Source organism: Phodopus roborovskii, unplaced genomic scaffold, assembly GCF_943737965.1.
Source record: "Phodopus roborovskii unplaced genomic scaffold, PHOROB, whole genome shotgun sequence".
NCBI classification, from domain to species: Eukaryota; Metazoa; Chordata; class Mammalia; order Rodentia; family Cricetidae; genus Phodopus; species Phodopus roborovskii.
Window position 1 is genome coordinate 30,424,015 of NW_026125052.1, and position 25,669 is coordinate 30,449,683.

At 55.2% G+C, this 25,669-nt stretch overlaps 2 protein-coding genes across 6 annotated transcripts in view; one reads left to right on the forward strand and one right to left on the reverse strand.

Moving 5' to 3' along the window:
- The first annotated feature begins 2,697 nt into the window (after positions 1-2,697).
- Positions 2,698-7,317, forward strand: Sphk1 (sphingosine kinase 1). 5 transcript variants are annotated; one of them, XM_051181097.1, is made up of 6 exons: positions 2,698-2,826; positions 4,713-4,916; positions 5,639-5,791; positions 5,871-5,965; positions 6,045-6,160; positions 6,318-7,313. In XM_051181097.1, the coding sequence occupies exons 1-6, from the start codon at positions 2,817-2,819 to the stop codon at positions 7,102-7,104; spliced, it is 1,365 nt and encodes a 454-aa protein (XP_051037054.1). In that variant the 5' UTR covers positions 2,698-2,816; the 3' UTR covers positions 7,105-7,313. The 5 variants fall into 5 exon arrangements, with proteins under 5 accessions (XP_051037054.1, XP_051037063.1, XP_051037072.1 ...); XM_051181106.1 differs by lacking the exon at positions 2,698-2,826 and adding an exon at positions 3,332-3,465 and having other exon boundaries at positions 6,318-7,119; XM_051181115.1 differs by lacking the exon at positions 2,698-2,826 and adding an exon at positions 3,991-4,103 and having other exon boundaries at positions 6,318-7,119.
- A 1,208-nt stretch (positions 7,318-8,525) lies between these two features.
- The window catches only part of Ube2o (ubiquitin conjugating enzyme E2 O), a 37,211-nt gene continuing 20,067 nt past the window's right edge, over positions 8,526-25,669 (reverse strand). Inside the window, exons 2-18 of the mRNA XM_051181067.1 lie at positions 19,705-19,764; positions 19,440-19,550; positions 17,631-17,728; positions 17,253-17,316; positions 16,311-16,454; positions 15,928-16,037; positions 15,647-15,797; positions 14,992-15,464; positions 14,622-14,776; positions 14,307-14,419; positions 14,097-14,225; positions 13,635-13,724; positions 12,225-12,921; positions 11,854-11,990; positions 10,666-10,869; positions 10,519-10,576; positions 8,526-10,426 (exon numbers count right to left, since the gene is read on the reverse strand). Coding sequence (XP_051037024.1) covers positions 9,759-10,426; positions 10,519-10,576; positions 10,666-10,869; positions 11,854-11,990; positions 12,225-12,921; positions 13,635-13,724; positions 14,097-14,225; positions 14,307-14,419; positions 14,622-14,776; positions 14,992-15,464; positions 15,647-15,797; positions 15,928-16,037; positions 16,311-16,454; positions 17,253-17,316; positions 17,631-17,728; positions 19,440-19,550; positions 19,705-19,764 — 3,462 coding nt within the window. The 3' untranslated portion in view covers positions 8,526-9,758. The remainder of the gene's footprint in view (positions 10,427-10,518; positions 10,577-10,665; positions 10,870-11,853; positions 11,991-12,224; positions 12,922-13,634; positions 13,725-14,096; positions 14,226-14,306; positions 14,420-14,621; positions 14,777-14,991; positions 15,465-15,646; positions 15,798-15,927; positions 16,038-16,310; positions 16,455-17,252; positions 17,317-17,630; positions 17,729-19,439; positions 19,551-19,704; positions 19,765-25,669) is intronic.

Sequence of the window (25,669 nt, forward strand, 5' to 3'; positions counted from 1 at the left end):
CAGGGAGCAACATCTGGGGACTCTCAGAATGGAAAGCCACATGCCAGGCAGTCTGGGAACACAGTCTTAACATTTTGCAGAGGTGAGCAGTTGCTTTCTCTTTTAATCTCCCAGGCAGTGATATACTGTAAGAACAGAAAGAATTTGAAATTCAGGAGGACTGCACTTGGGGAGTTGAACTTAGCAGGAAAGCTGAGCATTAGGGTGTATGTATGCCTGTGATCCCAGCACCCAGGAGGCTGAGACAGGAGGACAGCCTTGAGTTTGAGGCTGGACCTGGGGTCAGTTTCCAGTACTCATATGGAGGCTAACCACCATATGTAACTTCAGTTCCAGGAGATCCAGTGTCCTTTTCTGACCTTCACAGGCACCAGGCACACATGCGGTTACATGCATACACGCAGGCAAAACACCCATACACATGAACTAAATGCACCTAAAAATGTTTTTACACATACGGAAAACTGCCAAGGACAGGGAAATTTGCTCAGCTGGTGTCGTGCTGACCTCATATACACAAGCCTGGGTCTGATTACATGAACGTGGTGTGGCAGTATAAGCCTGCAGTCCTAGGAAGGTGGAGGCAGGAAGGTCAGGAAAGCAAGGCCATCCTCATTTATGTAGCAAGTTCAAGGACAGCCTAGGGCACACAAAGCCCTGTTTCAAAAGACCAATACAAGAAAATAAAAACCACCCAGGGAAGGCATGGCGGGTGAGGTGCCAGGATCCTTACCTACTGAAAACAACTAGGGCCAGTGATGGCTCTGCAGGTAAAGGCACCTGCTACCAAGCCTGAATCCCCGAGTTCAAGCCCTGGGATTCTCACAATGGAAGCAGAGAACAGATTCTAAAAAACAGTCCTTTGACCTCTACATTCACACACATTGGTACACTCTGTCATACATACCCTCACACTCTCTCACACACACTCACACACACACACCCTCACACACGCACATTCTTGCACACACGCACTCACACATGTACATGCACACAGACATGTAAACAACAAAAAGCACTCAAACGTTTGGGGTGCAGAGGTCAGGTCTAGCGACTGCGTGTCTCCTCTCTGGCATGAGGTGGGGGAGATGGGAGCTCTTAGGTGTCTTCTCTGGGAAAGCTGAGCTTGGAGCCTGGGTAGAAACACACTTCTTTTCACATGTGAAGCAGGTGTGGCTGGAAACAGAGTCCTGACTGGCCTGAGGTCAAGGCCAGGTGAGCCTTGCTGGACGCAGGCTGTCACTGAGTGTGTGTGTGTGTGTGTGTGTGTGTGTGTGTGTGTGTGTGTGTGTGTGAGAGAGAGAGAGAGAGAGAGAGAGAGAGAGAGAGAGATTGAGAGAGAGAGAGAGGTGCTTGGGGCTAGATACTGTTTCCTGGAGGCCCTGGGTGCCTGGAGTGAGGTGAGCAATCCACCAGGCTAACAGATACCGGGATAAGCTCTGGTGGGGCATGGCCAGCGAGCCTGGGGGAGGGTTCAGGTCTGTTCTAAGCTGCGTTGCGAATTGGTTTGACAGCTCCAAGAAGACCCTTCACCTCTCCACGTTTCAGTGCCTTCGAGCTTCCCAAACAAAGAATCATCTTGTTCATGTCTAGTCCCGGCTCTGGGGCGAAGCTGGGTGTGATCCCACGGCTTCTGCAGTTAGAATATAGTTCTTTAGAAGGGAAAAGGGTCTAGAAGGGCTACCCAGGATGGGGGAGGGGGCCAAGAGCAAGAGAGGTAAAGGCCAAAGAGGTGAGGAGGCCAGGGGATGAGGCGGCAGGGAGCACAGAGGAGCCATTGTGCACACTGGAGCGGGGCCAGACTGGAACCCCCTCCCACTGGGACTTTCGCGGTCAGGAAGGGAACTGGGCCCCGAGGCCCAGGGATAAAGGGTCCTGCAGGCTGCTTCTGCTTTCCTGGCCAGCTCAGTTTCCAGTCTTCCGCCCCCAGCTAGCCTGCAGTCTGAGAGGATCCAGCCCCACGCCTCCAGCCTCCAAGAAAAGAACCACCCTGCTCCAGGTCGGCATTTTGAGCATGAACTTACACACAGCCTGGTCTTCCCTTTCCCGTGCCTCAGTTTCCCCTCTTCAGTTGCTAACAACTGGCTTTTCAGGCTTGGTAGACACTCCCTCCCAAATGTGGGAGAGAAAGTAGGAGTCTGGGCAGCCAGCCCCCTCCTTGGGGGAGAATAGCTTCCTAACCGAGTTTGCGGGACGCCAAAGCCAACCTGGACCCCAGGTCTCTGGAAAGGAGAGGGACGGGACAGAGAGGGGCGAGCAGCAGGGAGATCCGGCTCCCCCGCAGAGCCCCCTCCTCCCACCACGGCTCGCGTCCTCGCAGCGCGTGACCGTGACCGCGGCACTGCGGCTGCAGAGCCGCCATCCTCTGTCCGCGCTGGATTCCTGGGGTGGGAGGTGGGAAGCCAGAGATGGGGTGCGTGAAGGACCAGATCTCGGTGGCCACGCGCGTCGGCACTGGAGGTGCGTGATGACGCCCTTGCTTCCAACTCCTCTAGTTTTTGTTTGTTTGTTTGTTTCCGGGAGTTTCTCTACCCGTGAGCGTGTCGCTGAGTCACCTTCTCGGAAGGCTCGGGTCAGGCTGTCCCGGGGCGGTGCAGAGGCAAGGTACATATTGCAGAGACGCGTGAGGACCTGCGGGTCCAGGCTGCGCCCCATGGCCAGCCCGGGTACTCTAAAATAGTGGGAAACTCGGTAGGGAACTCAGGAGTCCTCTGGGAGAGAAGCCACCTTCAAGGCGTGACCCAGTTCACTGCATCTCCTTGTTATCTGGTCCCCCGCTCCTCCGGGACTCGCCCCTTCTGGACTTTAAGAAGGCGATGCAGAGAGGTGTGTGGGGTCGCCCGGGGGCCGGTGTGGGCGTGCGAGCCCTCCGCATCTGGGGCTGGACCCCCGCAGCTTCCTTCGGGGGGGGGGTTGGTGTCGGTTTTGGTCCTGCCCAGCACCAAGTCGGACTTGGCGGCTTCATTTTCCAAGTCTCCGCCAGTAATCTTCCAGGAATTTAACTCGGGTTAGTTATGGACACCTCCAGGTCATTTGCCGTGAAATACAGCACTTACACAACGACCCCTGCGTCCTGTTTATCTCCACCGAAACGCATACTCCCGGGCACGTGTGCACCTTCACCGGGAGCTTGCCCCAGGGGGTGGGGAGCGGCGGGACCACGCCCCCATGCTTGCCCCTCCAATCCCGAAGAGAGCCCCCCAGGGCCCGGTCCACGCGGCTGGGTCCCTCCAGTTGGTGAAGATCGTGGATCCGAATCACCCGCTGCAGGCAGCTTTCCAGCCCTCGACAGTATTTCCTGAGGGAAAGGCCCCAACTTTGGAGATTACTGAGCCGGCTCCCGCCTCCCGACTTCTTGCTCCTTTCAGGAGTCCCCAAACCGGTTCCGCTTTCTCCAGGAAGGCATGACAAACTGCTTCGGGTTCGGCGGCTGAGTGGTCCAGCGGCTGCATCTGGAAGCTAAAAGTAAATCCACCACGGAGGAGCCGGGGTGCAAGAGAAGCTTGAGGGTGGCGGGTGACCCGACCTGGCTCAGAGCTAGGACAGCAGGAAGGATCTGGGTGTGGAATTCTGATCAGGCTGGGGCTAGGCGATGCCAAAGAGCGGTTTCCAGGTGTAGCCAGGACGCAGGGCGCGGGGGTCTGGGCTGCGTCCTCACTTCCGCGCTCCCGGGAGCGTGCTTAAAGCGGTGCTCGGAACTCCACGCCTCGCTAATTCCCTGAGCTGCCCCTCCCCAGCTTGTCTTCCACGGGGGTGCACCATCGTGTTCGGGGACCCACCCCCCCATCTGCGCATGACCGAGCCGCGGGCTGCAGCGACAGTGTTGGGGGCGGCACTGTGCGATCCCGGGCGGGTGGGGGACCAGGGCGGTGCGCAGCGCTGGTTCCACCCAGGAGAGCCCGAGGGACGCGGGGCGTGGCCAGGACGGCGCACAGGCTCCGCGCCCTCGCCGCGCTGCCGCGCAGTGGAGCAAAAAGTTTGAGGCCGAAGGGGAGCGATCCCTGGGAGTCGGCGCCCATTCCGTGCTTCAGTTGTCCCTCAGTCGCGAGGCTGAGCCCGAGAGGAGCTGCTTTCCGCCACAGGCCGCTAGAGGGACGGACTGGGTAGGGACGTCCCCCGCGCCCCCGCCCTCCCGTAGTTGGCGGTGCCTCCGCGGGCCCGCGGGACCACACATGCCTGCGGCCTCGGGGCACACTCGCTCGCGCTCGGGCAGGGCAGAAGGCAGCTGTGGGTCCATGCAGCTCGGGCTGGCTCCTGCGGGGCGTGGGGCGCTGTCCTCACGAGCGCGGCGCGCATCCCCTTTGGAGACTCGGAGACCGGCGGCTTCGGAGTTCAGGCGGGGGACGCGGCGGCCGGGCTGGCTGGGACGCGGTTCTTCGTCCCAGAGTGAGCGCCCCGCCATGCCGGTTCTGGGAAGTTTTTGCAACTGGAACCTCCACCAGCCAACCTCAAGGGGTGAAGAGCCGGCCCGGCGAAGAGAGCCACGGGTCACTGACTCATGCGTCGGGCCGGAATCCAGAGTCCCCTGGAACGGAACGTTCGCGGGGTGGGAGCGCCGTCTGGAAAGCTAGATCCCGGACCCCCGGGCTCTGTGATTCCGTAGCAGGCAGCTCCCTGTGCGAGGCCCCGGAGCTCTGCCTCGGCCACCCTGCCCCACATGCATAGAGCCCAGGCAGCGAACCCCGCCAACACTGTCTCCTCCTGTCCCTCAGATCTGGCCGCCTCGGGGAATGACGGGGCCGCTCTCACAGCCCAGGGAGGTGGAGAGGGCGAGCCCCACAGCCAGTCGCCAGACACCCTCCTGGGCAACACCGATAAGGAGCTGAATACAGGAGTCGCCGTTACCCCTAGCACCGCCGGGACAGCGCCGGTGGCCCCTTGTCGGCGGGAGCCCCGGGATCTGGCTATGGAACCAGGTTGGTGGGAGTACCTGTCTGGGAAAGGCTAGAGGGATCCCTCCCCGCAGGAAATGAAGGACCACAGAAAACCTAGGGTCGCTCGACACAAACATTTTATCCCACGATGCTAGAAGTCGTCTGGCCCTGAGCCACGGAAAGGGGTTTCGAGGCGGGACAACTGTGCGTGGCCGCTTCCTCTAGAGGGCCGTATAGGTCTGTTACCCAAGTATTGGGTTTCTCCATTCATGCCACTGCAGCTCTCTTCCGCCCTCTAGCGGCTGATTGTGACATTGCCACCATTCTTTCCTTCCTCTTCATCCACCTCTCGCTCCCTCCTCTTTAAAATAATAATAATAATAATAATAATAATAATAATAATAATAATAATAATAACAATATTATACAGGGTTTTTCTATGTAGCTAGCCCTGGCTGCCCTGGAACTTGCTCTGTAGACCAGGCTGGCGTTGGACTCACAGAGTCCCTAACTTGCTCCTGACTCCCGAGTACTGAGATTAAAAGTGTGCACCAACACTGCCAGGCTCAGTTTTTGTCTTAAGGGTTGTTATGTGTATGAGTGTTTTGATAGCATGGGTGAACATATGTATGTTCACCACATGGGTAGGATCCCTGGGGTTGGAGTTTGGGACCATTGTGAACCACCATTCGGGTGCTGGAACTCAACCTGGACCCTCTAGCAGATTCCTGAGTCCTCTCTCCTGCCCTTCTCTTTGGTTCTAGCAGGCTGTCCTGGGGGGCGACTCCCAAGGCCTTGCAGAGTGCTGGTGCTGTTGAACCCCCGGGGCGGCAAGGGCAAGGCTTTGCAGCTCTTCCGGAGCCTCGTGCAGCCCCTCCTGGAGGAGGCTGAGGTATCCTTCAAACTGTTGCTCACTGGTAAGTACTGTCCCCAGGGTGCGAAGGGAGCATCTTCTGCCAGAGAAGCAGCCCTTGAGAACATCAAATCTTCCCACAGAACGGCAGAACCATGCCAGGGAGCTGGTGTGTGCGGAGGAACTGAATCACTGGGATGCCCTAGTGGTCATGTCCGGTGACGGCCTGATGCACGAGGTAAGGGCGGAGCTAGAGGACGGCCCAGAGGGTCGGGCGGGATGGCGTATCCTGGGCTGAGGCCACTCTGCTTTTACAGGTGGTGAATGGGCTCATGGAACGGCCTGACTGGGAGACTGCCATCCGGAAGCCCCTGTGTAGCCTCCCCGGGGGCTCTGGCAATGCACTGGCAGCTTCCTTGAACTACTATGCTGGGTGAGAGCTGAGGGTCCCGTGGGTGTCGTGTCTGTGGAGCCTCACCCTCAGTTTACTGGCCCTAGAGTCTCTGCCTGCTGCTACGGGCCCCCTAGCTCCCGAGGGGTCACTGTTACCTTGCTAGTCCCCATTGCCCATCTGACCTTTAACCCTGCAGGTACGAGCAGGTGACTAATGACGACCTCCTGATCAACTGCACGCTGCTGTTGTGCCGCCGGCGTCTGTCGCCCATGAACCTGCTGTCGCTGCGCACTGCGTCTGGACTGCAGGTCTACTCTGTGCTCAGCCTGGCCTGGGGCTTCGTCGCTGATGTGGACCTGGAGAGTGAGAGATACAGGCGCCTAGGGGAGATTCGTTTCACCGTGGGAACCATCTTTCGCCTAGCAACCCTGCGAATCTACCAGGGCCAACTGGCATACCTTCCTGTAGGAAATGCTGCCTCTAAGATGCCTGCTTCTCCGGCACCGGCACAGGCACAGAAGGGCCCCGTGGACACGTACCTTGTTCCCCTGGAGGAGCCAGTGCCTTCTCATTGGACTGTGGTGCCAGAACAGGATTTCGTTCTGGTGCTGGTATTGCTACACACCCACCTGAGCACGGAGATGTTCGCAGCACCCATGGGCCGCTGTGAGGCGGGCGGTATGCATCTGTTCTATGTGCGTGCAGGGGTGTCAAGGGCCATGCTGCTGCGCCTCTTCCTGGCTATGCAGAAGGGCAAGCATATGGAGTATAACTGCCCATACTTGGTACATGTGCCTGTGGTTGCCTTCCGCCTGGAGCCCAAGACCCGCAGGGGCGTGTTTTCCGTGGATGGAGAATTGATGTTATGTGAAGCTGTGCAAGGCCAGGTGCACCCAAACTACTTCCGGATGGTTTGTGGGAGCACGGATGCCCCGTCCAGCTGGGAGCCCCAGCAGATGCCACCTCCAGAAGAACCATTGTGATTCCCTGGCTCTCTGCCTTTGTCTACTATGTCTACACTGAGATGGGACCCTCCCCTGCATCCATTCCCCCGGTATGGGAGGCCATCTAAAGCTCGTATGGAGGTGGTGGGGACTCTGTAGAGAAAGCAGGAAGGGGAGGCTGTTTTGGAAAGAAAGGCTCTGCCCTCTAAGAATGAGATGCTAGACGAGAGCCTGCTGGCTGGGCCGTTGCATGTAGAAGGCACTCCCCACTGCTCTTGGTGCTCTATCCTGAGAATCAAAGCCAAATAAAGTGACTTTTCCAACCTGTTGATCCTGCCCTAGGGATTGGGAAGATGATGGGGGTCTCACGCCAGCAAGGGCTGTGGAACTGTACTGGCGATAGAACCCAGGGTCTCTGGCATGCTGTGTAAGCAAACTTCAGTTATACCCCCATGGCACTCATGCTGGGCACATGGACTCCTTAGGGACCCCCCCTTCAGTTGTAGAGGCCCCCAGAGCCTGGGCAGTTGCCTCACCCTACACAAGGGGAAGACTGAGGCTCTGTGCTCCACCTCTGAAGTCAAATACAGAGGGCACCCTGAGTGAACGGAGCAGGGAATCCTCCGAGTTAGCCTCAGGGAAACAGGATGCAGATCCTGTAAAGATGGGTGACCACCTGAGCCTGCTTACTGGGCACTGTCAAGGAGAAGCCACTTACATACAATTCTGCCCCAATTCCGGAATGGTCTTGGGAAGTGCTAGAGCATGAGTGGGGTGGGAGTGGAGCGTTCCAGCCTCGTCCTCGCAGCTCCAGGGAAGCCATTGCCTATGCTGGGTGGACTTTCTAGTGTGGCTGCTTTGGAGTCCCTGCAACTAACCCCTCATCTATGCTCTGCAAGCAGGCCCAGAAAGCTCAGTGGCTCCCAGGGGAGCTTTGGTGGACCAGAACTTTGTTGTTGGGATCTTAAGACTTGTTAGTCTCTCTCCAGGGAGAGGATTTTGACAGCTGATTTTAATTGAATGACAGGCAGCCACAGTTCCTTGAGAGTTGTTACATCCATGACATCTCCAGGCTCACCCAGGACACCTGTCCTTAACAGTTCTAGCAGAACAGAGGAAGCAGCTAGAAAGCAGTAGATGCTTATCCCCAAACTGAGCAACCATTCCAGCTGGTAGCCCGGAATATTGGTACCTGCCTATCGGTAGCCGCTGTGACGTCAGTGGACCTGAAGAAGCTGGATGGGCCAGTTACTTAGGCACTGCCCCCTAATGCATCCCAGGACCGCAGATGAAGGACTCATTGTCACAGTCCCTTGGGGAAATGGTATGGGAGGGTGGGTCTGGGCACACAGAAGGCAACAGGGCCTGAATGAATGGCAGAGGCAGGTTTAATGGTATCACCTTGTCTTGTTAATGAGCCAGCCCCCCCAAATGCAAGTAAAAAAAAGTTTAGTCACACAGCACTTTGTACAGATTTTATAAGCAGTAGGCATTCACATCTCCACATGAATGATGCTCTGGGATGCACAGCCCCACCGGGCACCCACAGGTTCCTGGTGAGTGTCCAGTTCTGGCTGTCCTTCCCAAGGCTCTGATGCCCGGCCGGTCTTGGCACAGCACAGGCGTGGAGCCCTCTTAAGGCTGACAAGACGCATCATGCTTTGGCTTTTTTTTTTTGTGTGTGTGTGTTTTGTCTTTTGTTTCTTTTTTTTCTAGTAAGAGTTAGTATCTTTGCTTTTGAGATTTATTTTCCCAACCTTAAATATTACATACATACACCAGAAATGACACAGCTGCAATATGCTCAACAGCACCCTCTACCGGGAGCTTCACATTATCAGAAGCTTAGAAACTTTGTAAACCTCTGGGCCTGTGGGGTGGGGCTCCCGCTGCCATCCAGCCTCCTTCCCTCTGACTGCTCTTGCAGAGTCTGTAAGCCAAGGCTGACAGGAGCCACTGGTGTTGGAGAGGTTTGTGCAGATGCTCCTCCAGCCTCAGTAGGGACACAACGAGGCTGGATGGAGCAGATGTCACACAGGCCACACAGGCAGGTCTGCCAAGTGTCACTGCCAGCTTGGACTGGAAGAGCAAGGCACCACAGCCATTTCTTTCCCAGCAGTACCCTGTCCTTAACTCCATGTTTTTGTATGTGAGGGGCACAACCTCCTGGGTGTCACTCTGAATCTCTCTTAGAGAGTAAGGTCAACAGGCCTAAGGGTGGTAACGCACTGGCAGGCCACAGCAGCCACAGCTCCAAGAGCTGGAGGTATGGGGGACTAGAGGGCCCAGTGTGGCAGCAGGAGGGTCTGGGATGTGGGGAGGCTACCGTCAAGTCAAGCTGAGGAGGAGGGGACCGGGAGCATTGCAGGAGCAGCCACACTTCATGCAAGGCACGTCCTCCCTCCTGCCATCTGCAGGTCCCTCAACACCCCACCTCTGACCTGAGAAGGGACAACAGGGGACAAGTGCCAAGACATTCTGCCTGGGGCAACGAGAGGAACACCAGAGGAGTTCCCAGTGCCTCAGGGACCTGCCTTTGAGACATCGCCGAGGGACAGAGCACTTCATCAAACTTGCCGCAGGGAGGAGAGGGCAGTGGAAGGCTCCAACTTGGGACAGGAAGGGGCAGGGAGAGGGGCAAGAACTCAGGAAAGGAGGGAGCAGGCAGCGGCTGGCCTCTCCCGCCCTGGGAGCTACTTGTCGCCTGTGTTCTCAGGCATGCCTGCCTCAAGCAGGGCAGCACGGAACTGTGTCAGGACGCCCCGGGTGGTTTTGATGAAGCCCTTGGAAAGAGGGAAGAGGGGAAAGCCGATGTCAGGGTAGCCGCTCTTCTCAGGCAGGAAGCTGCGGTAGCTCTTCCTCCTCCTCTTTGGTCTGACGCTGGGCGGTGCGGACGCATCAGGGGCTGTCTCAGTCTGCTCTGTGTGGTCCCTGCTGGCTGAGGCCATGCCCTGGGCACCACCCTCTGAGTCTGAGCCCTGGGAGGCCTCCCCAGGGGCCATCCCTACATCCTCAGGCTCTTCTCGGCCGGAGTCTGAGAGTTCAGCTGCAGCCTGGGGCTCCAGAGAGCTGCTGTCCTTAGGGACCCCGTTGGGCAGAGCCTGGGCCCTCTCCAGCATGGCATGGGTTTCCAGCCAGGACTCGATGCGGTTCACCAGACGCCAGCCACCCACACTGAAGTGCTGCCGGATCTCCTGCTCAAAGACCTCAGGAGGTCGCCGCACCAGCTGGGTCATGGACTGCACCACACGGATCAATGCCATCTCGTTGTAGCAGCGACTGTTCTCATAGCCTTCCTGCAGGCCCCGGTCACTATCAAAGCCAGCTTCGTTGTAGTATGGTTCATTTACCAGGATCAGACCTGCCAGGAAGAGTCCCTCAGTAAGTGGGGTAAGCTCACAGAAGCAGGGCTGGAAGAGCCCTGTCAGTGTGCCTGCCCCCAGCCCATCGTACCTTGGATGGAGATGAGCACCTGGAGAAGACTGGATTTGCTCGTCCACCTCTCCGTCCCCTGAAACACAAAGCAAACCTTCAGGTCTGTCCCAGATGGACAGCAGCCTCACGATGCCACCACCTCCGCTGGCGCCCGTCCATCCTCACCTTTCCAATCCAGGTACCCAGGAGGCTGACGCACACCTTCCCATTATCATACAGGTTGGGGTTCAGGCGGCCACTGCACTGGGAGAGGTAGCAAAAGTGGGGGGGCACGGCTGGGTAGATATTGGGAAGCTGGATGTCAAACAGGTAGAGGCCATCTTCGTAGGGAGTCCGAGTGGGGCCCTTGATTAGCGCCGAGAAGAGGTCCTGGAAGGGAACACGGGATGATAGCTGGCATGTCAACGCACCTGACCTCCCAGAGCACTCCAAAGTTGCAGCCATGCAGACACCTAACCCAAATGCCTGCTTTCCCTTTAACAGAGGTGCAGTCTCACTGCTGGAAGGACGGCACTGAGGGTCTAAGCTCAACGGCAAGGACTGGCAGAGGCCAGAGGAACTATGACATCCAGGGTACAGCATTATGTTTCTGTATGTATGTGAACTGGGTACTCCTGCCAGGACCCTTCCACGGGGTCTCAGGCACCCTGTGGAGTTGTCATGAAGACACAGGAAAAGCACCAACAAAAAGCAGATGCTGCACAAGCTGGAATTACCCAAGTGAGATAGGTAACCCTGGGAAGCTCAAGCAAGGATGGGTATGGCAGCTTCCACCTGGAATCCCAACCCTGGGGAAGCTGAGTCAAGAGGGCACTGTGACTTCCTGGCAAGAGTCTGCCAGGGCAGCTGTGTGTGACGACACACTGAACAAAGAACCTATGTTGTGGTGACCCCGAGGACAGTGCTGTTTCAGACAAGGTCCTCTGGAAGGAGCCCCTGGGGGGGGGGGAAGGCCTCTGGTTTGGGGGATCAGGGAAGGTACATAAAAGGCAGCCAAGCTTCTCCTAGGTTCCAGTCTTAGATGGGTTCAAAGCTACTTTTGTTTTGTTTTTTGAGACAGGGTTTCTGTATAGCTCTGGCTGTCCTGGAACTTGCTCTGTAGACCAGGCTGGCCTTGACTTAAGACATCCATCTGCTTCTGCCTCCTGAATGCTGGGGTTCAAGTGTGTGCCGCCACCACCTGGCTACTTTTTAGAGGAAGGACCACCTGGACCCTCAAATGTGCAGGACTACATTCTGGGATCTCAGGTGACTGAACCACCATCCCTGGACACATGGCGAGGTGGTGCTGCTCCACCTTAGTGCCCAATGGCACTTATCCCTGCCGCCCCAAGCTCCTAGCATCCCACTTGCCATTCTGTCCTCGAAAGTCTTGACCATGATGCCATCGGGCAGTGAGGTGGCCAGAAGAGCCATCTCCTTTCGCACTGTGCTGAAGAACTTCTTGGCTTCCGGAGGCTGGAACTCAATCTTCTTGAAAGAGTGGTTTGCTGCAAGCAGAGAACAGTCAGGCCCTGACCCGAAGCCCCGAGAGCACCAGACAAATCCATCCTGGCCTGGAGTACGGCCTGGGAGACTCTGATGCTGAGGGAGCACAGGCGCCTCCCACTCCTCTCCTCTAGGGCGGGGGCGGGGGTGAGGATGGGGGGAGCAGGGACAAGGTGTGTTGCAGAAACAGGGATTCTGGGGATGAGGGAGGGTGACAGGCATTCAAGCGGACTCACAGGGTGCAAACTCCAGCACAGAGAACACTTCGCCCTTGGCGCTGGTGAAGGTGACACCAGGTTTGCCACCACACTGTTGGCAGAGCACAGGAGTCTCACTGGGCCACTCGGCCTTCACTGGTGACTGTGCTTCAGTTTTATCTTCCTTGCGCTCTGCGTCGGGCACCGCCTCCATCTTCTCCTCCTCGGCGATGGCGACATTGTCTAGGGTCTTTTTGAGGTTCTCCTGTAGCTTCTTGATGTCATCCAGAAACTTTTTCTCCCGGGTTGGCTTTTCGGGCTCCACAGTGGGTGAGGTGGGGGACCCTGTGAGCAGCTGCTCCACAGTCATATTCTTGAGGCTCTCCAGGATCTTGATGGCCTCTTTCAGCTCCCGGAAACTCTTGGGAGGGCCATCCTTGCCAGCTTTCTCCATCAGCCCTGCCACGGGGGCAGCCATGGCCACGGCTCCCTGGATGGCGGCTGTGGCTGCCTCTTCACTGATTACCACCCCCTTGTCCTCCTCAGGGGCTGCCGGCTGCTCTGTGGGCAGGACGGCGAAATCTTCTATCTTGGGGTGCTCATCATCTACCAGCCCATTGTCTGTCTCCCAGCTGTCACTGTCGTCCTCCCACTCGTCCGAAGAGGCCCCGCTGGTGCTCCCTTCTACCGAATCGTAGTCGGACTCCTCGATCTCAGACTCGATGTTGTACAAGTGCTGGAGGCAGAAGACAGGGCCTCAGACGGAGCTCTGACCCTTCCCCTTCCTGTGACCCTCCCCGCTTCTCATGTCAGCGCTGCATCTCAAACTGTTCATGCAACCCGATTCCCGTTCTCTGCAAGGGGCCCTTCCCCACCTCCCACCCCAAGCTGTGCATGAAGCCGTTAATGCATGCACCATTTTCTCTCAGACCACAAGGAACCTCAGCAAAGTCAGTGCACCTGCAGGACTCAGGCCAGGTCTTTGTGGGCGCTACCAGGAGTGAGGGGGATCACCTTACTGGCAGGCAAAGCAGGTGTATTAGAGTTAGTCACGCTACGCCCTGCTCCCCTAGAATGGCCGCCAACGTGAGTGACAAGCCAATCTCTGCCCCCTTGGCCCACCCTCTTGTGTGCACCAGGAAAGCTGGTTAAGTATGGGAGCAGGAAGGGGATCAGCTAGGGACAGCTGAATGGGGCCAGCCTTTTCTTACTCTCTTCTGTCAACAGTTATCCTAGAAACAGTAGCAGGAAATGCCCTGCACAGCTCTACACAGTATGTGGAGAGTCCAGAGCAATCTAGAAGTTTGGGAACCTCACACCTGTGGGATCCAGTCCTTGGAGCTAATGTGCGAAGGCAAGAGCCGCCTTCAGTGGCAGCCAGCAGCCCGGAGGCCAGGGCAGTGCATGGCCGGCCGGCGGTCAGCTCAGTCAGGCTCTCGCCAGCCTTACCTGCGGCAGGATGATGGTTTTCGAGTTGTCAGCCCACACCACTTCCACCTTGCTACTGACGTCCACTCGGGCCACCTGGCCCACTGATGGCTGCAGGGCAAAGGGGACAGAGTCAAATGGGTAACAAGGGATGAAGCTCCCAGGCTGCCCACCCATGGCACCCATTCCCTGGCCTGGCAGCAAAAACCAAGTGGCCTTTCGCAGTCCACGGCAGTCCTCTCCCACAGCCACTGCTCTTCCTTCCTGTCGTGGTGCCCTCTGTCTAGGGTCTGTCTTGACCTCTCCCAACACCACCACCCACGGCTTTATAACCGGCAGGGTCCAAGAAGCCCAGCCCTGCAGGTGCCTGGGCCGGCTGTCTGGGATGCAGATGCGGGCCATGTCTTAGCTCCTGACCCCACCTGGTGGCAGTGTCAGGGACTGCAGGCACTGCCCAGAGCATGCATGGAAGAGCACACCTACCTCATCCTCCTTGGGCAGAGCTCCATCCTCAGTGTTACCGATGCGGATGACAATATCGGTTGTGCGGAAGCGAAAGTCAGGGTGGTCAGCAATGTCGTAGACACTCACATCCTCCTCTTCTCCAATGAGCTGTGACAAGCCGGGCTGGCATGAGGCGGAGCTCCCCCTATCCCCAGAGCCCACCCAAAGGAAGCAGGGCAGCAAGCTCACCTCCACATCGTCCCCGCTAGGCCGGAGCTTGAACCACTTCACCATGCATGTGCGGCCAATGTGGTCCCCAGATTGCACCACACCGTAGACAGCAGGGTCTGGGCAGCTCTGGACTAGGGAAACCAGAAAGGATGTGACTATCTGAAAAGCCCAGGGGTACCTGCCTGAAACCACACTTCAAGCCACACACAGGCTTCCTTCCCCTGCTTTGCTAAAGAGATAAACCCCCAAAAACACTCACAGACACCAAGTCCTATCCCCACTGACCCCGGCCTTGTCCAGTGTCCCACTGGCCACCCTGTGGCTTAGCAATACCTCGCTTGTCCACCACAAAGTCTCCAGGGCAGAATTCGTTGTTGTCTAGGTGGTGCACCGGGAAGAGGTCATTGGAGCGGATGTTGCACTCTACAGAGCCATCCTGCCACATCACGTCAGCCGAGGTCATTGTAGTCACCACCTCCACGGCCACCCTGCCAAGTACAGGCCCGTGAGCCAGAGGAGGTGGCCTTGCATCCCTTCTGGGCCTTACCCAGTCTCGAACGGGCAGTGAGGGCCCAGCATGTACACAGCTGCCCTGTGCCCCAGGCACAGAAAGAACTTGGGCAAATGTGAGAGAAAGTGGAGCTCCGTCCTACTGCACTTCTCCATGAACCCTGGCCGCCATCCCGGGGCACTTGGGATTTACCTGTCTCCAGGCTTGAAGTCACGGGTAATCTTGTTCTTCTTCCTCTTGTGCTTTCGCTTCAAGTTTTTGATGGACAAGGGAATACTCTTTTTACGGCTCGTGCCGCTGCCGCTCTGGGAGGAGGTGGTGGAGCTGGCGGAGGAGGTCACGGAGCTGGTGTCGTCTGTGTCTTCGGCAGCCTCGTCATCTGCGTCCTGCTCTGCTGAGTGGTGCAGCCCGTCATCTCCGCCCTCCTTCAGCAGGAAGGGGGGCAGCGGCACTGTCCCCTGAGGCTCTTCTGACCCCTCGTCCTGCATCTCCACTGGGCTGGCTGATCCGTCAGGTTGCTCCTCGGGGCTAGTAGACCCGACTTCACTCTTGACTCTGGCTTCCCCTTTCTTGTCTGGGTCCTCCATGGAATGGTCCCTAGGACACTGAGTATCCGGGGCGCAGGACATGATCCTCACAACCTGTTTCTTCAACAGGCGCTTCACCTGGGAGAGCAGAGCAAACGAGAGGGGATTGTGGAGTGAGCCAGGCAGGGGCCCACTCTGGCCCCAGCAAGGGTCCTCATGGCTGTCCCCCAAGGCCTAGAGCCCAGACCCACCTTGCTGGCTGTGGAAATGGCTCAGGCCAGTTCCATGAGTGCCCACACCCACCCACCTCAAGGACATACCTTCTTGGCCATAGAGCCCTCCCCCTGGGCGCAGTTTTTTTCTGGACATTCCCAGGCAATCTTGGCCGGCTCTACCTTGGCTGGGAAGACATATAGACAGCGCTCCCCAAGCTGCCGCTGAGCATGGTCAAAGCATCCGAGACGCTTCACCCTGAAGAGAAAAGGAGTTTGGACGGACTTCTGAAAGGCCGGTGGGATGCTTGGCCCTCTCCTGCATTTATGGCCCAACCAAGATATGCCGGAATGAGTCCTTGGGGTTTCGGGGGTAGGGGCACGCTCACCTGCCTAGGTTTTCCTGAGTGATGACAGAAGGTGGGGGGCTGACGCTGTCCGTGCCCCCAGGGCAGAAACTCTTGGTAATCCATGTGACTTTCAACTCCACAACCTGAACCTGGGGACAGGTGAGTGGGACACGGGTGTGGTCAGAGGCAGGCTTTCAGGGTCTGCAGCACCACTGTGGCCACCCACGCATTAGCAGTTGTGACCACTGTCCTTGAGCAGAGCAAGGGGAGGGGTCTCTGCTAATCAGCCACCCTACAACTAGACAGAGCCTAGGCTGTTCCATGCTCAAATCCCTTTCAGGCCCTGGGGGGCAGGTTGGAGGGAAACAACCCAAGGCCTAGAGCTTACAACTTGGCCCTCATGCCACCAGTTATGACCTTACCTCCTCCACCACCACACGGAACTTGCTCTTGGTACTGAGTACAGGCTTGACCCCCGAGAGCCACTGGACACTGGAGAAGATCTTAGCAGGGCCAATAAGCACTTGGCCTGGGTAGAAGCCATAGGAGTCATCAAAGAAGAGGCCCTGCAGGGCGGGGCAGAGGAAAACACTGAGCAGACCTCCTTGGCCAGTGTGTGCTTGCCTTGCAGGACACGTGGCAGTCTATAGACAATATACTTTCCAAGCCTGGTACAAAGCGGGTGCCCAGAACCCTATTAAAATGTAGATGCAGACTGCTCCAGCTAACAGACTCTCACACAATGTGACGCTGGGGCCAGGGATCATACACTAGGTTAGAGCTCTACAGGGCAGTGGCACGCACACACTCCTGTGTGGTCACAGCCCCTGGTGCAGACTGCCTCCGTGTGCTGCCCCACTAAGTGACTACTGAAGGCCGAGGGAAAAGGCCACAGTACAGTGGCCCACCTGCAATTCTAACGTTCAGGAGGTGCACTTTTGTGTTGGAGGTTAGCCTGAGCTACAGAATAAGTCTCAAAAAACAAAATGAGGGGCCGGAATGTTAAGAGAACTGGCTGCTCTGGCAGAGGACCCAAATTTGGCTCTCAATACCAAGCCTGTGGCTCACAATCATCTCTAATTCCAGTCCCAGGGGATTTGACATCCCTTTCACCTCCACACACTCATACAAAAACACACTTTCCTTAAAACCCCTCCCCCACCCAGTCAATCAAAACCATCCAAACAAAACTACCAACACAGCTCAGGTACAGCATTAATATTTCTGTTCCTGCCCAGGCCTCCAGCTGCTCTGATGCACACTGGGCCCTTGTCTCACAATCCCTCGCCCAGTCCCAGACAGTCCCCATGCCTAAGCAGGTGAGGGACAGAGAAGGGTGACTCCCTCTGGCACAGGATACACACCGAGTCGCTGACGTGTGGGCAGACATCGTAGAGTTTGGCACCATCTTCTGTGTTCATGGAACACCTGAAACAGGACAGAGGCCTGGTCTCCACTAGACAGCACACACCAACGCTCACAGCCCCGCCCACATCGGTCGGTGCCTGCCACCACGAACACATACAGAACATAGCACCAACCCTCAGAGACACCTAGATGAAGACATTTTCACCATGCTCAGGTAGCCCAAAACCTGAGCTGTAGTAGAAGGGAGACCACAGAGTTAGCCTTGGGACACGGGTGCTGAATGCCAGCAGCACCGGTCACCGTCCTGGGCCACACGTGATCTCACAGCTCCTGGAGAAACAAATTCTTTGCACTACCTGCAAGCTGACACCTACCTGGCACCATTGGACAATTTGAGGATGATCTGGTTCTTCAGGTCATAGACCTTCCCTAACCAGCAGTCATAGGCGATGTAGTCTCCGTACATGAAGGGCTGCAGATCAAGGACACAGGGCAGTGAGAGGGGGCACAGGACCTGGGGTTCTCTCCACTGTGCTAAGACAAAGAAGGAAGGTTCTAGATAATTTACTTGCACTGCATTCCAAGCCCCTTCCCAGCGAGTGGGCAGCAGTAGTGTATGACCTGCTTCGTAGGTGGGGGCGTCCCACAGCGGCCAAAGACACAGAGCCCAGCTGGGAGGCTGGTGTGGGTGGGAGGGTGGGCTTTGTGGACAGGTAAGGCCGTGAATAAATAAAAATCAATTCCCCATGGACACTGAAGGCAGGGCTCTCACTGCGGGGCGGGGGGGGGGGGAGTGCTCAGCAAACAGAAGCCAGGCAGACCAAAGCAGCTCCCTAGTTTGGGACAATTAAAGCAAAAAAACATGTGATGAGGGAACTATACGATGAGCAGTTGAATAAAACAGAGCTCGGGTGCACACTCATCTAAAAACGCTAAGGGAACAAACAGGGCAGCAGGCACAGCTCTTCTTCACAGAAGAATGCCAACCACACAAATGAGAGAATGGTGACCTCAGATCACACCATGTGTGACTGTCAGAATGGTGGCCATTTAGGTGGCAATGTGCTCAAGGATAAGGCTGGCAGGTGGCTATCTGACAAGGATGCTAACTATCTGTGGATTATTATAATCACTCACTAAGGGTAATGGGAGAGGGCTGTGCAGTGCAGAACAACCTGACCTGAGTGCAGAGTGGGTATCCCCAGCAGCAATGTAGCTACTTAGACATAAAGCCTGGGGACAGCTAGACAGGGGAGCAGGCATTCTGGTGGTTTGTCCATGAGACAACTTCATGCATGGGCTGCTGAAGGTGAGGGTCACAGTACTAAAAGCGTCACTGTTCAGGGTGTGGGAGAGAGGGGAGACTGGGGAAGCATCCCAGACAGAAAAGAAAAGGAAGAACAAGCAAATGCCAGGTTATCTTCCTGAGTCCTCAGGGCCCAAAGGGAAAGGACCTTGTTGTAGATAGTCTGAGGCTTAGGCAGAAAGGTGTCATTGTTGAACCCTTTTCCAGTGGCTGTATCCAAATCTTTGGAAAGGACAAAATCTAATGAGTAGGGATGCTGGGGGCTGGGAGGTGCTGGGTGAATATGACTGAAGTCACTGGGAGACACTAGAGAAGTGGGCACACGAACTTAGCACTTTTGTGAAGTCTAAAGTCATTTACAAAAAGAAATTAGGTGAGAGAGAGAGAGAGAGAGAGAGTGTGTGTGTGTGGTACTCTCAGGTGTCAAAGGACAGAGTTCTTTGAAACAATAGGTCCTCAGCAAGGATAAGTACTCTCAACTGCTGAGCCATTTCTCCAGCCCTCTTGTTTTAAGGGTTAGATGGAAGCTGGAGATGGCTCAGCAGTTAAGAGCAGTGGCTGCTCTTGCTGAGGACCTGGCTTCCATTCTCAGCACCCACGTGGCATCTCACAACCACCTGTTAATGGCAGTTCCAGGGAATCCAACTCCCTCTTCTGATACCAGACATGTAAGTGGTACAGACCTCACAAGACAGAACAGTCTCACCCGTTAGGTGAGTAAACAAGTAAAATAACCACATTTGTCAGTGATTTGTGCACACCCGAGGACGCCAGGAGCAGGCTGGCCACAGGGAACAAGCACTGTGCTATTTGACCCAGCAAGACTATCTTGGCAGGAGCAGCACAGATGTCACACACCAAGAGGAGAGGCACTTACCCAGATGTGCTGGAGGTCCTTGCTGTTGACAGGGTAGATGATGCAATTGGTGCCAATGAGCTTGACAGCACAGTCGATGCTCACGTCTATCACTGTGCCACACTGACTGTCCTAGGAGAGGGAAAATATCCTAAAAGGCTGCCATGGCACACCCCACCCAGACAGTTCCAAGTGCCCTCCTCTCCCCAACCAGGCAGCTCTCTCCTCCAAACAAGAGTGGGAACAGACAGGCTCAAGACTCAGGAAGGATGGGGACAAGACTCACGGTTGAACGCATGTGGCGGACCACATCCCGGGGTACCACAGAACGGTCTTCTAGCTTCAGCTGTAAAGAAGACATGGGTGAGAGGCAGGCACAAAGGCAGAGTGCACTCTACCGAGGGTTTAGCTCATTCTACAAAAGCAAACATCCCCATGAGTTCAATCCCCCAAGTGCCTGCCCTCTGACCCTGGCTGATCAGAGCTCAGGACTGGGTGGGGGACTGGCATGACACTGGGCTGTGGCTGGTCACGCTGAACCCAGCTATCACTGGATACCACCCTTCTAATCTGGGTTACCCTGCTTGCCCAGCTGCAGCATGCTCCTTATCTGTGGCACTGCAGGGCCTGTCCTGACCCATGTGAATATCCAGCAACTGCTACCGATCTGCTGGATGGCCTCCAACAGCCCAGGCAGAGCTGGTTCTCTGCCAGGCTAGTTTTTTCGGGTCTCCAAATCTGGACTGCTCCTCTGCCACTTTTCAGCATCTTACAAGTGATGGAGAGCTCTCCATCTTCCCTGCTCAAAGACTGGTAACCACACCCCAGGAAGAGCTATCCCCTCCAATTCCACCCAACCCAGTACCCAGCAAAGCCTCTCCTCTCTCAATTTTGCAAGGTGACCGCCAGAAGAGCATAAAAGAAACAATGAAAAATGTGATTCTAGCACAAGGTCACCAACGCTTTGGCAAGGTCATAGGGACCAGGACCTGTTCCAGACAACAACAGCTGTGAATGTTGCTAAGAAACATCAGTCTGCTGTCTACAACCATATATGCTACCTCAGCAGCCAACTCTGGGTACCTGTGACAGGATTCAGGAGGTCACTGATAGGAGCCTAAGTCACCATATAAACCAGAAGTTGCAAGTAAAAACCAAGGGTAGAGGGTCCTTGAGGAGAGCTTTGAGCTGTGTCTTTGTCAGGCCCAGGCGCTGGCAGGGACCCCATGGCTGAAGCAGAGACCACAGCTGTGTACCAGAAGAGAGGCCCAGAGTGTGGCTCTCTACCTGGAAAGTGTCTTCAGCCCTGACCCAGGCATCAGAAGGAGCTCCATCTCCCCAAAGACCTACTGGGAGGGGGGGGAGGAAGACAGGGAGGGAGGCCTGGGGTTACTGCACACCATTCTCTTGGCCTTGCCAGTCTTAAAGGGACAAGCAAGGCTCGCCCTCGCCCTCTGTGACTTCCGTCTTCGCTCCCCTGTCTCTCTCCAACACTTTCAAACACTCCTGTGCGCTGCAGCTTGGGTGACGACGACGCTCTACTCAGCGCCCCTTTCTTTTCCTTCCTTGCCCAGCATGGGCTATGTACTTCTCAAAGCCCTCAACGTCCCCATTCAGTTAGGACCTGCTGTGACTGAGGGGCTGCCTCTGCTCTGCACTACAGGCCTCGGGCTGGCTTCTGGACAATGCATGCCCCACAACCCCAGGAAATACACATTATTTTGACTGGAGAAAGCCCCTCATCCAAGGTCACACAGCTTACAGAGGCTGGCCCTGAACTCAGAACCCTGCTCCTGCCCTCTCACCACACACAACACTTAGAGCGTATCTCCAGTGAGTCCACATATTCTCCAGTAGTTTTCCCCTTCCATCCTCAAAGGTCAAGGACTTCAGTCACAGGTGCCAGCATCTCCAGGAAGTGAGCACCAGGTCGCACAAGGAGATCCAAGGGATCCTCTGAGACGTTGCCATCGCAACACTGTCACCAGAACCAGAGAGGAACCTGCAGACTTTTAATTGTCATGGCCTCTAAAATGCTCAGCAACCCAGAGTTGCCCAGATAATGTTTAGCATTTCCTGGAAAGCATCAGCGAACAGACGTTTTGGAACAGCAGGAGAGAAGCCATGACACCAAATGTTAGGCTCTGTGTAGGCGGAGTCACGGGATGGTGTAAAATAAACACGGGTCACTTTGGGTACACATAATGGGACAGGGCAAGGGGCAGCCTCATGGCCCCCTGTGCTCGGGACCATGCTGTGGATGGAGGCCACCTGGCTTTAGGGGACCTACTGTCCAGACAACACGGGATGTCCAAGTGCCTGTGTCCAGCTTCAGCTCTGCCTGGCTCCAGCTCCGGGGCTGGGAGGGAAACACAGCACACACAGGCCAGGCGGTGTACAGAGCCATACAAGACGCAACACGAGGGCTGTAAAGGGGTCACTCTGAGGTAGCGCCTGACTGCAGACCAGAGGTAAGGGAATGTCTGGAGGCTGGAAAAGGTTACTCAGGCCCTAGGAATGTCCATCCTGAGCAAGGCATAGGTCTCTGTGGGCCCTGAGCCAATGTAACATACTGGGACCATCTGCCTGCTGGTGAGGGAAAGAACTGGTTCTGTGATTTTCAACTGGGAGCCACTCTGTCTTCTCACCCCAGGGACATTGGAAATGGCTTGGTGACATTCCAGGCTGTCACACATGGCAGATGCTGCTGAGACAAGGTTTGTTGTACATCTCATGATACAAAGGACACACCCTGACACAAGAATGACTGGCCAGCAGGTCAGAGGTAGCTTTGGCTAGCCTGGAACTAACTGACTTTTTCAACCAGGCTGGCCTCAAATTCTACTGTTGGGATTAAAGCTATGTGGCATCATGACATCTCTCTTTTTAAACTGATATATAAAAACTATCTACTAGGGCAAGGAGATGGTTCAGTGGATAAGGTGCTTGAGAACCTAAGTTCAGATCTTCAGTACCCATATAAAAGCCAGGCACGGCAGGGTCTATAGCCCTAGTCCCGGGTGTGAATCAGGGCCAGAGAGAAGCGGATCCTCAGACTCCCTGCCCAGGCGGTCTAGATGAGAGTAAATGAACTCCAGACTCAGTGAGACTGTTTAAAAACAGTTTGGTGGTACTTGTCACCCTGACAACTCAAGATAACTGATACTGCACACAGCAGAGACCAACCAATGCCTGAGAGGTGCCCTCTAATGCCACAGAAGTGCCATGGCACATTTGTTTCCTACCCCACAAAATAGATACGCATGTCTCTACAAATACAAATAAGGAAGAGGGCCAGTGATAACGCACTTGCCCCCACCTGACAACTGAGTGGAGCAGGAAGGCAGATGAGACCTGACTCCTGCACATCCATCACGACATACATACAACATACAAGCACCCGCACACAGACTAAACAACTGTAAAAATACTTCTGCACTTATATGTATCCGTGTTTCTGTGCACACCTATGCAGTACCATGGAGACCAGAAGAGGGCGTGGAGTCACTTGGAACTGACAATACAGGCAGTCATGAGCTGCCTGACATACATGCTTGCTGGGAACCAAATTCAGCTCCTCCGGAAGGAGCCATCACTTACTGGCTGGATCTCTCTCCAGCCCATTTTACTTAAAAAAAAAATAAAAAATAAAAAATTCATAGGATTCCCCAGCATCACATAGCAGATCACCACCATCTGTAACTCCGTTTCCAAGGGATCCAACATCTCTAGCTTCTTGGGCAGGGCGCTACATACAAATGGTACACACAGGAATGTATGCAAGCATGCACATGCAAAGGAACCATAAACAATGGAGAATGACAAAATAGGGTGCCTGGAAACCTGACCCTGACTTCTGACTCCACGGCACAGGTGAGAGTGAGTAAGCTCACGCCCACACGCAACGGCACAAGCGATGAGTGAGGGAAAGGCAGAGGTCAGCAGACCCCGGTGTCACCAGCGTTTTTCCCCATTAGCCTGGTCCCAAAATAACACACGTGAGACTCTGTTACTTACAAAGCTGCTGGCCAATGGCTAGAGCTTCTTATTGGCTAGCTCTGTCTTAATTATTAAGCCATAATTACTAATATATATATTTCTACATGGTCTCTTATCTCACCGAGAACGCCTCTCCTCTTGAGAACACATCGAGACTCCCCCTCCCAAATCTCCCAGAATCGTCCTCGTCTCCTAGTCCCGCCTATCTTGCTTCCCTATTGGCCACAGTGTTTTAGTCATTAACCAGTAAGAGAAACATATTTACAGAATGACATCTCCCATCGCCAGGGAGAAGGTACTGTTATAGAGTCAGAGGCCCATCTGCCTGAGAAGCTGCTCCTTGCTGACTAAGCAGCTGAAAACAGAATGAAGCTAAAGAAAGACAGCTCCAACTAATGGACTCCTCACTCAAGGCAGAGCTGCCAGAAAACTACAGGAAGGGTAATTTAAAATTTTTATTTCAATTATGTGCATATGAGTACATCCGTGTGTGGACATGTGCACATGAGTGCAGGTGTCCACAGAGTCCCTAGAGCTATAGTTACAGGCAATCATAAGTCTTCTGACACCATTTCTCCAGCTCCCACAGAAAAGGTTTCAGGGGGCCTAAGCATGTATGTTCAAGAAGGAGGCCACACTGCTATCACCCATCCCCTGTGAAAACCAGGGAAAGCCCAAATGAGAGAGGCAACTGGCTGCGCCTTGGCCTCAGGAGGCGGTCCGGATTTTCTGGGGGCAGGAATGTAACCAGGCCTGGGCCTTTTTTCCTTTACTTGGCAGCAGAACTGCTCCCACTGCAGGCCTTGCACCCACTGCAGTGAGATGAGAGCTCAAGGACAAGCAGCACCCTTGGTGAGCGGAGAAACGGGGGCAGTTACAGCACACCCTGCTTTGGACTTGTGTTCAAAGAGAGAGGTTCCCCAACACTGACCAAGCTAGGCCTCACAGAGATTGAAGCTATTCAAATGGCCAAGACTCGAACCAGATCCCTGAAGGGACGCCACACCAGACTAGCATGGAAGTCTATTTGCTACTTAGCCAGGTGGTGACTATGCCATCCCCCCCTTCCCTCAGCACACCCTAAGCTGGGTCTGTGTCCTGGACACACAGATGAAGAGAGAAATAAGGACTATGGGTTTAGTCTAACAGCTGGATACCTGCCCAGCATGTTCCCCTCACTACCACTCTGTCCCCAAAAAGTGAAATAAGACAGTGGTGAACTGAGGTTGGGGAGGAAGCCTTGCTCCACCTACTGTAGGCCCTGAAGGACCTCCTGCTTCTGCCTGCCTGCAGCGCCATCCCACAGCACACTGCCTGACCTCACTGTAGGCACTGGCCCAGCCTGGGAAGCCCCTCATGCCAGACTGAAGGGTCCATTGTCCTGTGGACATCTGAAAGTGATGGAAATCCTAAACCACAGTCTCTCCACAGCAGTGGTTTTCAAACCATGGTTAGCAGGTGGTAGGACAACTTAGTAGGTCATGCCAGCACTGGAAAAAGGAGAGCATATCTGGGCGCATTACATACGTGCAGGAAAGATAGGTGCTATTTTAAGGAACACTTTTTAGTTATATGCAATGAAGACACACATGTCCTGTGTCACAAAGTAAACTGGTTATTATGGGTCACTGTCAAGGTCTCTGCCCAGCAACAAGACCCTCGCATGCATCTGGATGTCTACACTTATAATTCTGGCCTTTCTTGAAAGGTCCCTCCATCAGCTGCAGTGAGTGGTAAATGCAGGGGCAGCAGAAAAACAGGGCTTCCTGTTTGCTGGAGCCAGGCCCCTCTTCCAGTGTCTTCCCAATTCCACGCTAGAATAGGCATTTGATTGGTCAGGGATTCCGGCTTGCGGGAACTCAGCAATCAGCCCCTCCACGTGAGGATGGAAGACTTAACCTCCAAAACACACTTGGCCAAAGGGCCTCAAGGACTTGGGGGAGTGGAAGAAAGAAAAAGAAATGCAGGCCAAGTATGGTGGTGTGTGTCTTTAATCCTAGCACTTGGAAGGTAGAGGAGGATTTCTATGAGTTTGGGGCTAGTCTGATCTACACTGTGAATCCCAAAACTAGCTGTGACTATACAGTGAGGTCCTGTCTCAAAAATAAAGCTACAAAGCATTGGAATTGTTATTGTTGTTGGCATCTTTGGCTACAACATTCCAAGCACACACTCCAGGAACCATCCCATAGGAGCTCTGTGAATGAGCTGGATAACACGACAGATTCCTGTTCTAGACAGCAGGAGCCAGG

Coding starts and splice junctions, on each gene's coding strand:
- Sphk1 (XM_051181080.1), top strand. CDS start 4,658: ATGCATAGAGCCCAGGCAGCGAACCCCGCCAACACTGTCTCCTCCTGT. Junction 5,966..6,044: donor GTGACGGCCTGATGCACGAG/GTAAGGGCGGAG, acceptor CTGCTTTTACAG/GTGGTGAATGGGCTCATGGA. Junction 6,161..6,317: donor TCCTTGAACTACTATGCTGG/GTGAGAGCTGAG, acceptor TTAACCCTGCAG/GTACGAGCAGGTGACTAATG.